The sequence below is a fragment of the Lissotriton helveticus genome, chromosome 12 (genome assembly GCF_964261635.1).
Source record: "Lissotriton helveticus chromosome 12, aLisHel1.1, whole genome shotgun sequence".
Taxonomy (NCBI): domain Eukaryota; kingdom Metazoa; phylum Chordata; class Amphibia; order Caudata; family Salamandridae; genus Lissotriton; species Lissotriton helveticus.
In genome coordinates, this window is record NC_136073.1 from 303,779,017 (window position 1) to 303,791,112 (window position 12,096).

At 48.6% G+C, this 12,096-nt stretch overlaps 1 protein-coding gene across 2 annotated transcripts in view; it reads left to right on the forward strand.

Moving 5' to 3' along the window:
* LOC144799496 (fatty acyl-CoA hydrolase precursor, medium chain-like) overlaps positions 1-12,096 on the forward strand; it is a 282,807-nt gene that overhangs the window by 1,921 nt on the left and 268,790 nt on the right. For both annotated transcript variants that reach the window (XM_078670844.1, XM_078670847.1), the window contains exon 2: positions 4,338-4,421. In XM_078670844.1, the coding sequence (XP_078526970.1) occupies positions 4,349-4,421 (73 nt within the window). In that variant the 5' untranslated portion in view covers positions 4,338-4,348. The remainder of the gene's footprint in view (positions 1-4,337; positions 4,422-12,096) is intronic.

A 12,096-nucleotide genomic window follows, 5' to 3' on the forward strand; every position in this document is an offset into this window, starting at 1 on the left:
CGTTGTGCTGGAGCAACTTTTAGGTACACGTTTACGGCTGGGGCCGGGATCATGGCGCTTCCGAGGTGATGCGCTGCAGGTGTGGGAGTGTCTTGGGGGTTACCGGTGCTGCTGCGGCAGGCGTAATGATGGGACCCAGTGTGGGTGGCGAGCTTCACAGTGAGGTTGACAGGGATGGCCGTTCGGCTCCCATGTGGTCATTTGGTGGCGTGGCAGTGGTGTTCAGGTTGATGGGGCTCGGGGGTTGGATGTTTGTACCGGGGGGAGTGTTCCCGCAAGATGCGATGCTGCCCTCACCATGACGGGCGGGCCAGCGTGGCAGCGTCACGTGGGCGCAAGGTCAAGGTTGGAGAGGAGAAGCTGGAGGCGGGGGCTAGATGCTCCTGGGGTGGAGGCCAGTTTTGGTACCATGTAGGTGGAGGACTGCTTCGCATCTTGACTTAGCGGATGCGCGGGTTATGCCGGAGGTTCAGAGGTTTTTAGTTTTCAGGATTTGGTGGCATGGCAGTTACGGGGTTTGGGGGGGTCTCATGAACGGAGTGCGGGAAAGAATGCGCAGCCTATGTCCGCCTATACAGGTCGAAGGGCGGCTGCGCGGGGGGTTCTCGGGGGTGAGCATCATAGGGTGACGAGCGTCCGATAAGGCGGGGGGTGCTGTTTGGCAGGGAAGTTTTTGGGAGTGGCGTGTTTTGGCGGTAGCAAGGAGTTTCCTGGAGGTGGGGGCGGGGAGCTGTAACACGGTGGAGAGGTATCGGGCCGCTGTGTGCTGAGGTCTATGTGGGTTTGTTTTTCCCTGTGACCTGGGGGTTGGTACTGCCCACCAGGGACGTGGAGTGCGTGGTTCATAGGTAGCTGCAGGTTGGAAGGTACTGTAGGGAGCTTCGGTTGGGATTGCGACGGAGCAGTTGGTAGTGCTAAATTGGGGGCCTAGGCTTTTTGGGGGAGCAGCGGGGGGCGGTGTAGTTGTGACAGCAGTGGGCCCGGACAGGAGGGCAGTGGGGGCCGGGCGTAGCGGCGTATTGGTGTCGGTCTGTTCGGGGGCAAGGGCGTGTGTGGAAAGGTTGCGAGGGACTGTGAATGGAGGAGGTTGGGAGTGAAGTAGAGGTTTTTTAGCAACGGGGGAGACATTTCTCCTGGTCTTTGGCCTGGTGCGTGACCGGGCTGTTCTTTGGCGGGACTGCCTGGCGGAGGAGTGTGGTTTCTTGGATGTTCGGGGGGCCGCGACGGCGGTGGTCATTGGGTGGGTCCTGGGAGGGGGGCGCTTACGGGGCAGAGGGTGTACAGTGAGGTGTCTGTGGCGCCGTGGGTACTGGGGTGTGGGCTTTTGATTGGCGGAGGTTTTGGGCTGGCTGCCTGTAGTGTTGCATATCTTTGGAATATAGAAGTTAGAATGTAAGAATTGTACGAATGTCTTCTACATGATTTTAAGGGAGTTGCGGACCTGATCTCTACTTCACGCTGGCAGCACCTTTTCATACTTGCTTCCTTATTTTCCTTGACTAAACCATAAAGGGGGCTGGGGGAAAACCATGCGTTTCTGGCAGGATTCGTTCTTCTTTTCTACCATGGGGTCTGGGAGTGGAGCTGGAGCCAGGGCTGTCGCCTGGAAGGAGGGTGGTTTTTCTCCCGGCAGGTGGTCAACACAGGGGGTGCACTAGCGGGGGTGTGGACGGGTCTGGGCAGGATCCCCGATGATTGAGTGGTGAACGGTAGGAGACAGGGCGAAGGACATTGTGGGAAGGGGTTGGTGCCATGACGTTTGCCGTAAGGCGCAGGGAAGGTAGGGTTGCCCCGCTTTGAGGACACATGAAGGGGAGAAGTTGCTAGGATATGTCAGGCTGGCAGTATCCTGAGGTGCTTGGCAGGGGATGTGTTTTCCAAGGAACGGGACATGGGGCGTCCTGGTCGGGCGCAGGGTTTTGTGCTTGGGGGGAGACGGTTTGGGGGGCTGAGGTTTAGAGGTCCAGGCTGTGACGCTCTGGGTGATGGGGACGGTTCGGTGTGAGATTGATGGTGGGGGCCTTTGGTCACAGGGAGTCGCCTGTCGTGGTCCGAGAATGGTGGGGGACTGTTGCTCACGTACATTGGGGTAGTGGTACAGCCGTGGATGGTCGTCCATGGGGGGGTGCCTGGCATGGTCAAAAATTTGGCCCGAGACCGTTTTGGATACAGAATGCAGGCACGGATTGGAGAATGGTCGTTCACTAAGTGTGGTGGGAGCCACAGTACATTATACAATGCATGGGGATATTGGAGATGAGGTGTGGATGACCGTGCAGGTCAGGGGCAAAGGATGGAGGTGCAAGGGGTGGATGGTCATTCACCTCGAAAATGGTGGGGGGACACCTTGGGTGACTAATGAATGGCCCGGGCCGGTTGTTGGTTTTGTGAGCCAAGTACATGTGGTGGACGGTCGTTCGCCGCGCGGGGGGCGCCTTTTGGAGACTGTTTGGCCTGTGCATTTTTTCTCTGTTGCACTGGCGGCAAGCAGGGGATGGATGTTTTGAACTGTGGCTTTTTTCTCTGTTGCACTGGCGGCAAGCAGGGGGGGGGATGTTTGGCCTGCGAATTTTTTCTCTGTTGCTCCGGCAGCAAGCAGGGGGTGGATGTTTGGCCTGTGGATTTTTCTCTGTTGCACTGGCGGCAAGCAGGGGGTGGATGTTTGGCCTGTGAATTTTCTCTGTTGCACTGGCGGCAAGCAGGGGATGGATGTTTTGGCCTGTGAATTTTTCTCTGTTGCACTGGCGGCAAGCAGGGGGTGGATGTTTGGCCTGTGGAATTTTCTCTGTTGCACTGGCGGCAAGCAAGTGGTGGATGTTTGGCCTGTGAATTTTTTCTCTGTTGCACTGGCGGCAAGCAAGGGGTGGATGTTTGGCCTGTGAATTTTTCTCTGTTGCACTGGCGGTGAGCAGAGGGTGGGTGGCCGTTTTTCACCTGGAGGGGTACTTTCGTCGCGCTCAATGTTGGACTGAATTCCTATTGACTTACTTGAGGCGCAGGAATGGTGGTGGATGGTCAGTCACCATGGGGGGGGGGCACCTTTAGCATCGAATGGCCCAAAAATGTACTTTGTAGCGGGACGCAGTAATGATTGGTGGATGGTCGTTCACCTTAAATAAACAGGCAGGCAGCTTCCTGACAACTGATTGGGAATGTGATTGGTGAATCTGGGGCACGGATACAGGTGGTGGATGGTCGTTCACCGGCGAAGAGGGACTCATGTCACTGACATGGTTTGGCCCGATGGTCGGATTACACGGATTGCAAACAACAGTGGGCTTGGTCTTTTACCGCGGAAGGGGGGCATCTTTCCTGGTCGGGGATTGCCTCGCATAGGTTATTTGTGTGCCCGAGACACGCGGTAAGGTGGTGGCTGGTCAGCCATCGGACGCCACAGGGTGGCAGATGCATTCGATGCACGCGGGGGGTGGGGCAGGGAACCGCCCTCTGGGGGTTCCCTGGTTGGCAGTACTTTGGAGGGGTGGGGAGTCATATACGGGCGGATACACCCCTCGGGTGGGGGGAAAACGGTACACAGGTGACTGATAGTGGGGCATGGGAGGCAATGAGCAATAAAGGCAAAGTCAACAGAGGATGCTTGGAGGGCAAGTGAAGGTGAGAATGGGGAAAGGAAGGAGGTTATCGAGTGAATGGGTGAAGAGTCAAACAGGTGAGATGATTTTGGAAAAGCAAAATGGAGAATGCGTGGGTATGGGATGGAAATGTATATTTCATGCATTGATGTACTGTTAATAAGTCTAAAATGATTATGGAAAAGTAAATTTCATGCATTGATGTACTGTTAATAAGTCTAAATGATTGCAACCTTGTCCTAATAAATGGCATTTTACGCTTCAAGTAACAGCGTGGAGTGTAGTTATTGCGCGAACCATTCACTTGTAAATGTGGCTTTTGTTATGTTTTCACCCCTTCTTACAGCCACTCTGGTTAAGGCTGGAAGAATTAACCCCCCCCCCCCCGCCCCAAATCTTTTTCAGCCCCCCGATCCCCTCCCCCCCCCCCACCCCGAAATTTGGCTCTAGTTGCCCGCCTGCTATGAACTCTCTGACTGTGTTGAGGCGTTCTTCGCTTGCTTTTCGAAGCTGGAGCCTGGCAGTTAGAAAGTGACCTTATTTTTACTCACATCGATTGCAGTTCATGGTTCAATCTCTTCTGGGGAGTCGAACTTTACCCCTTATATCGGAGTTAGCCGTCTGAGAGGGTTGTTTCTACATTACTATTATTTTCTCTTAGCAGCCTTTTTCTATTGCACCTACGACAAATGCATTTGTCCTCTTGGAGTGTCAAAAAGTTATTAACATCCATATTTATTTCAGTACCTGGAGAAATGAGGTCAGGCTGGGGAACTATTCTCGCTCTTATCTGTCTGGTTATAGTGAGGACAGCAGTGGCATCCAAAGGTAAGATAATGAATCTCCCACATTTTTAATTTGTGCTATTTTCTAATAATGTTCTTTATCCACATTTATATTTACGCTGGTTTTGAGATGTTGCAATAATTGTAAATTAAAGTTTGTTATTTTACGTTTGCCACCCTTGACACATAGGGGCCTATTTACAGAAGCATTTTATAATCACCGGCCTTAGTACCGCAAGAGTACTCATTTACGTACTCTTACGTTCCTTTGATGCCATTGTGAATCGGAAACAAACCGTTAAACTCCGTATTAGGAAATAAAGCGAAAAGTACACAGTGCTTAATAACTGAATCCAAATATTTCCTAAATGTTTCCATTTCATTCACAGTGTAAACGTTTTTCGGCCATTTCAGGAAGCTATGAAACAGAACTAACTGAGTGTCAGAGTGTAGTAGGACAATTACGTTCTCCAAAAAGCCTTTGTGACTAGGCCCCATTTGTTAATGCATCTAAAGGCAACAAAAACTGGCAGTGTAAGACACAGATGACTGCACCGCTCCACACGCACCCTGCACACCGAAGGTCACTGGCTGCCTGCAGCCAGCACAGACTGTCTAGCAAATGGGGACTCGCAAACATTTACTCAGGGCCACAAAGTACGGTCTGTGGTTTGACGGAGGGCCGCACTGATGCCAGCAGGGTGGCGGCCGGGGGTCTATGTGGGTCAGAAATTGTGTAAGACAGTCTAAAAAAATTTTAAGTAAACGGGCAAGCATTTATTTGAAGTTTAATAAATGCTTGCCCGTTTATTAAAACAAAAATCTGATTATTTAGTGCTCGGCAACTAAACTGCAGCTCGTGCTGCTGTTATTGGGGAGGCGGCGTAAGTATAGGTCAAGAGGGCCGCAAGCAAAGACCTTACGTTGAGTATCATTGGTCTAGCACATGGTCAAAGGCTCCCCAATTGGAAGAGGTTTTATGGTGGTATCGTGCAGTAGTGTCACACACCTTCACCGAGGTTCACAATTACTCACCGGAAAACCCCAAAGTGTGACATGGTTGGATGATCTTCCAACCAATTGGAAGGTTCCATACTACATAATCCTCACAAAGTAAGAAATGCTCCAAAGTAAGGCACTGGGCCACGGATTCTAGTTGAACCATTCTGGGGCACCCATTAGTTGGGGAAAGGAACTGTGGGATTTCTCGTTGAAGTATCCTACTTTCTTCTCGCTAGTTTGGTAGCAAACACCAGCATTTGTTTATGTATTGCAACCAGGCACGCAACTCCCATTGGGCTCAAAGGGCTTCACACACCCCCTCCTCGTGTGTCGCAGCCCGGGCTGAGACAGCTTTCCGGGCTGGAGCCCGCCTTATTGCTGCCCCACCTGAGTACTTCACAGGTCTTTAAAAGACAATAGCCGCTCTCTCGATGAGAATAAGCTTAATTAGCAAAGCAAATGCGGCCGAAGTGTCTTCTAAATCAGGTATGATCTCAACTTCTTTAGGGACCAGACCACAGCAAAGACTTCCCTCTCAATGGCACTTCATCTTTGTTCTCTGGGGAGTAACTGGTAACTGGTTGATCCTGGCACTTTTCATTTACTTATGTCAATACTACCCCAATCCCTTGTTGTGAAGGATATGTCTGATACACAAATTCCTTTCTGTAGTCAGGGGCCAGTAACACAGGTGCTGAACGCATAGCCTCCCACAAAGTGTTAAAGGCCTTTTGACCTTCTGGAGTCCGAATGACCTTTTTGGGCTGTTTCTTTGAGGTGCGTTTGGTCAGGGGAGCCACAATTGTCCCATAAATCTAAACAGATCTTCTGTAACACTCAGTCAGGCCAACCTGTGTCCGGGTTTTAGGAGTCTCTCGCTACAGGATGGTCTGGATTTTGGGCTGGACAGGTTGTACATGGCCTCCACCTACAAAGTGGCCTACTTACACCACTGAGCTCTACCCTATCTGGCACTTGCTTGCCTTTATAGTCAGGCCCACCTGCTGCAGAGCCTGAAGCACTTCCCTCAGGTAGACCAAGTGCTCCTCCCAGGTGGAACTCAGTGCAGCTATATCATCAAGATAGACTGCACTGAAAGTTTCCAACCCAGACAGGACTCTGTTTACCAACCTTTTCAAGGTGCAATATTCAAACCAAAGGGCATCACCTTGAATTGAAAGTGGCCCTCTGGAATGGAAAATGCTGACCTCTCATTTGCCCCTTGACTTTGGGCAATCTACAAGTAACCTAAGGTCAGATCAAATGCACACGGGTACTTAGCAGCCACCCAACCTGTCAATGAGTTCATCAGTTCAAGGTATGGGTTGAGCGCCAGTCTTTGTGACTGCATTCAAACCTCTGTAGTCCACACAAAACCTTAACTCCCTCTGCCCCTTTGGGTATTAGGTGTAGGTATGGACTGTCAGAGGGCTCAATTACCCCTAACTCCAGCATCTTAACTACTTCAGCCTTGATGCTGGCTCTGCCCTACTCAGACACCCTGTGCAACTTGTTTTTAGTGGGTAGGCTGTCTCCAGTATCCACATTATGTACACACCAAGTGGTGATACCTTGGGTCAAGGAGAAGAGTCCAGCAAACTGCTTCAACACTTGTCTGCAGTCTTTTTGTTGCTGGTCTACCAACTTGGGAGAAAGTACAACTCCCTCTATTGACCCATCTTGCACGTTGGTGGAGAGATGGTCTGGCAGTGACTCACTCTCCTCCTTCATCAGAGACCATCCACATGGTTATGTCTGCCCTGTGTTGGTGGCGTTTCAACCTGTTAACATGGAGTACCTTGTGGGGACTTATGGGGGAGCCAAGGTCCACCAAGTAGGTGACGTCACCCTTTTTCTCAGTAAAATTGGGTGGGGCCCAGTCCATTTCTCTTAGAGGGTCCTGGTGCCACAGCCTCTAACACTCGCACCACTTGTCCTGGATGGTACTCAGGTATAGTTCGGGTGATTTATGCGCTTTACAAATTTATTTTACATTACATTACATTTACATAGTAGCCTTCTGGGCATGCCAGAGATACATGACCGCTTGGCTGGCCTCCAGATTGCTGCTTGCTCTGCTTATGGACTCTGCCCTGTCCTGGCATCTGCAGGCAGCAGATATCCTCCCACCAGATGTTTCTATTGTTTGAGCCCAGGCCACTTTACACCTAATCAGGAGCAGCTTGGCTCAGCTTTTCAAAGGCTGGCCAATCAGAAGAGGCTGCTACAGGGCTGCTTTAAGTAACTTCAGGAAAGCAAGTTCTAAAAGGGCTTTCCTGCAATACTTATAATAAGTCCGACCGTGACAAGTTGTTGGATTTATTGTAACCATTATTTTGATACTTTAAAATATGACATTAGCTCCATCCTTCAAAAGTTAGACGTTATTAAAGTTTAATAAAGCATTCCCATATTAGCCTACGGAGCTAGCAACACTACAATGGGCAAAATATACAATTACTAGTTTTCCCACTCCAGGGCATAAAAAATATTTTATATTGTTCCTGCTTTTAATTACCAGGTACCCTACCCTTGGGGCACCAAAAACAGAAGTTAGGGATGACTTATATTTAATAAAGAAGGTACTTTTAGAATTTAAGAGTATTTTAATTCCATAGTCAAATTTGGACACGCTTTTATTTTAAAAGCAACCTGCAAAGTAGGGCTGGCTTTAAAATGACAGAAGACACCAGAGCAGTGCACAGTTCCCTTGTGACGTTGTCACGTAGGAATACAGCCCACCACAAATGAACGATCACGTTGAAATCTTGAGGGTGCGAGATGAGTCTCAAGAAGCCAATTTACTGTGTTGCTCTAGCTCTGCCATAACAGAGAGGATTATATCATTGTCTAAGTTTCAACAGCCCTTAGAGGGAAAGGGGGATTGGAGAAGAGAAAAGACACACGGGACTAGACTTTAAACCGCACCACGATCTCACAGGTTGCATTTGAGAGGAAAGACAGGAACTCGCATACTTCCTTTTAAAAAATCGCCATATTTTCATTAATATTACCAATGAACTATTTTAATTGCTGGTTGACTGTATTGCCTTTTAAAACTACTCGCTTACTTGCACAATAAAAATGTACCTTACCACACGCTATTTTAGCGTGACTAGAACTCCCAGGCAGGCACCGCGCCATCTTGGTTGAGGGAGAGGCAGGGTCACTGCCACCGGCAGGCGCCATCTTGGGAGGCGCTCTAGTCGTTGTAGATGCTCGGCGGATCCCACTGCCCAGCATACTTAAAGGGGGGAATGCAAGCGCCCAGCACTAGACTTTAAACCGCACCATGATCTCCCAGGTTGCATTTGAGAGGAAAGACAGGAACTCACATACTTCCTTTTAAAAAAATCACCGTATTTTCATTAATATTACCGTTGAACTATTTTAATTGCTGGTTGACTGTAATGCCTTTTAAAACTACTTGCTTACTTGAACAATAAAAATTTACCTTACCACACGCTATTTTAGCGTGACTAGAACTCCCAGGCAGGCACCGCGCCATCTTGGTTGAGGGAGAGGCAGGGTCACTGCCACCGGCAGGCGCCATCTTGGGAGGCGCTCTAGTCGTTGTAGATGCTCGGCGGATCCCACTGCCCAGCATACTTAAAGGGGGGAATGCAAGCGCCCAGCACTAGACTTTAAACCGCACCATGATCTCCCAGGTTGCATTTGAGAGGAAAGACAGGAACTCACATACTTCCTTTTAAAAAAATCACCGTATTTTCATTAATATTACCGTTGAACTATTTTAATTGCTGGTTGACTGTAATGCCTTTTAAAACTACTTGCTTACTTGAACAATAAAAATTTACCTTACCACACGCTATTTTAGCATGACTAGAACTCCCAGGCAGCCACTGCGCCATCTTGGTTAGGGGAGAAGCAGGGTCACTGCCACCGGCAGGCGCCATCTTGAGGGGCGCTCTAGTCGTTTTAGATGCTAGGCGGATCCCACTGCCCAGCATAATTAAAGGGGGGAATGTAAGCATGCAGGTCGCGCAGCAGGCGCGCCAGAGGCAAGCCCGTCCGCGCCCCGGAGGCAAACGGCGCAGGAATCGCTGCCCGTTTGGAAACTGGCCAAAGGCGGATAACATATGGTAGAGAACGACTTCTGAAGCTGGGTAAGACAGAGGGCATTTCTGCCACGGCCCCCTTGAGAGTTGATGGAAAGACTCTTATCTTATGGGAGGGCTGATTAATAGCCGTTCAATCATGAAGCACGCTACAGAGGTCTCCGATTTGATTGAGGATATGGGGCTCGATGTACTGTTTCTAACAGAAACATGGGTGAATGTAGAGTCCACTGTTGTACTGGGATTTGTCTGCCCTAGTGGCTATAAAATTCTTCATAAGCCTAGAGCCACGGGCAGAGGAGGGGGAGTGGGAGTGATTTTTAGAGAGGAGCTGGATTTTAGACTTCTATAGATTAATGAAGTAGAGGGTATAGAAGTGAAGGGGTTCACTATATTCCTTAAGCGGGAACCTACTTACTGGATTGCTATGCTATAGGCCTCCGGGGGGCACCACAGACTATCAGAATTATATTGATATTATTACTAATCTTACATTGGCTCACTCTAGAATGATTATTCTTGGAGATTTTAATCTCTGGGAAGAGGGGAAAGCTAATAGCCATTTGCGAGATTTGAGACACACATGCACAAATCTGGATCTTACTCAGATGGAGGAAAGCTCGACACATGAAGGGGGGCATGTCCTTGATCTGTTATTTTTTATCAGGCCACAACGAGGGCATCAAACATAGAGCATCAGAGTTGGTCGGGCCATTATTAAGTCCATTTTAGCATCAGGATGGTGCACTCAAGGGACAGTGAAGGTCAGCAAAGGTCCTATAGGATAGGTAGGGAATGGGCAAAACTGGATCAGACCAGAACATCAGTATTTGATCCAGAGGCCACATATTTTGATCCCATGTTAACCGCAGAAGAGAACTACAAAGTCTACACCAACTATGTATCTGCTATCTTAGACCAGGCAATCCCCATGAAGAAGATAAAAAAATAGGAGGAAGGCCACGGCGCCCTGGTTTAATGAGGAGCTGAAACAGCTCCGCTTGCTCCGCAAGAAGGCGGATAGGAAATGGAGAAAGGGGTATGGGGAGGAAGATAAAAATTGATCTAAGACGGAGACAACTGCACTATAAAGAGAGCATCTTTAAGGCCAAGGCAGATTTCTATGCCAGTTCAACCGCTCAAGCATCAAACGGGACAAAAGCGCTCTTTAAAATCACTAAGGCACTGTCCGCCCCTAAATGTATGGACAATAAAGTGGCAGCATCTCAAAAACTATGCGACGAAATCGCTATACATTTCCAGGACAAGATTGCTAAGATCGTGGATATTCTCCGTGTTAACAACAAGGCTGAACAACTTAATCCTGGACAGTTGGGAGCTGAAGATCAACAACAACTGGTATCTTTGAACAACTTCCAAACTATCACTAAAGTTGCATTTGAAAGTCTGGTGGATAGCGTTTCCTCAGGTTCCCCATATGATCCTTTCCCCTCCAGAATATGGAAGTCATCTGGCCGAGACACTCTTCCTTGGCTGAGGCACGTATGTAACCAGTCCCTGGAGGAAAGGGTGGTCCCGGAGGATTGGATATTGGCGATGGTGACTCCACTGATCAAAAAGCCTTCCCTGGACCCGTCAGTACCGGCTAATTTCAGGCCTATTTCCCCCCTACACTACCCAGTGAAAATGCTAGAAAAAACAGTTAGTAGGTGTTAGAAACGGGACCCCCGGCCGGCCAAGGCTCACGCCAAAGTCAGTCAGGGATCACCATTTCTAAGTCAGGGCAAGGGAGTCACACACCAAGATAACCCCTGCTCACCCGCTAGGTAACGTGACGCGAGGAGCAAGGCTAATCTCGGAGGCGATGTGTAAAGCGTTTGCGCGCGCACCCCAGCGACAACACCCTAGGCCCACCACAAAGGAAACTCCACACAAGGTTATATCAAAAATAGCCTTTGTATTATAATAATAAAAACACATTAGATAACACACACACTTTACAATGTGCCAACAGGCACGGGCAAGATTTACAAGGGATTATGTACAGGACAGGGCCACCTGGACCACTGTCAGGGGTATGCACTTTTTAGAAATAATACTTGTAGGTATAACACTTAGTACATAAACATATAATGAATGTAGCACACAAAATAGTTACATGTAGCATACAACCAGTAACTACTGGTAAAGGGTAAATACCTCCTACGCCACCCTAAACACTGTAGGGAAATCACGCAGGGAACTAGGACCTTATCATCAGGACCTATGGAAGGAAAACCATCACCTAAGCAAGTCACATTTAGCAAAGGGAAGGAAACCTAAAATAATCACCTAAGCAAGTCACATTTAGCAAAGGCAATAAACCATCAACATTCCTCTAAGCAGGTCACTTTTAGCAAAGGGAAATAAAAGCATAAACAATTACCTAAGCAGGTCACTTTTAGCAAAGGTAATAACATAAACAATCCTCTAAGCAGGTCACTTTTAGCAAAGGGGATAAAACATAACCAATTACCTAAGCAGGTCACTTTTAGCACAGGTAAAAACAAACATTCCTCTAGGCAGGTCACTTTTAGCAAAGGGGAATAAAAACATAAAGAATCACCTAAGCAGGTCACTTTTAGCAAAGGTAATAACATAGACAATTGCACATGAAACATTAAAACACAATCAGAG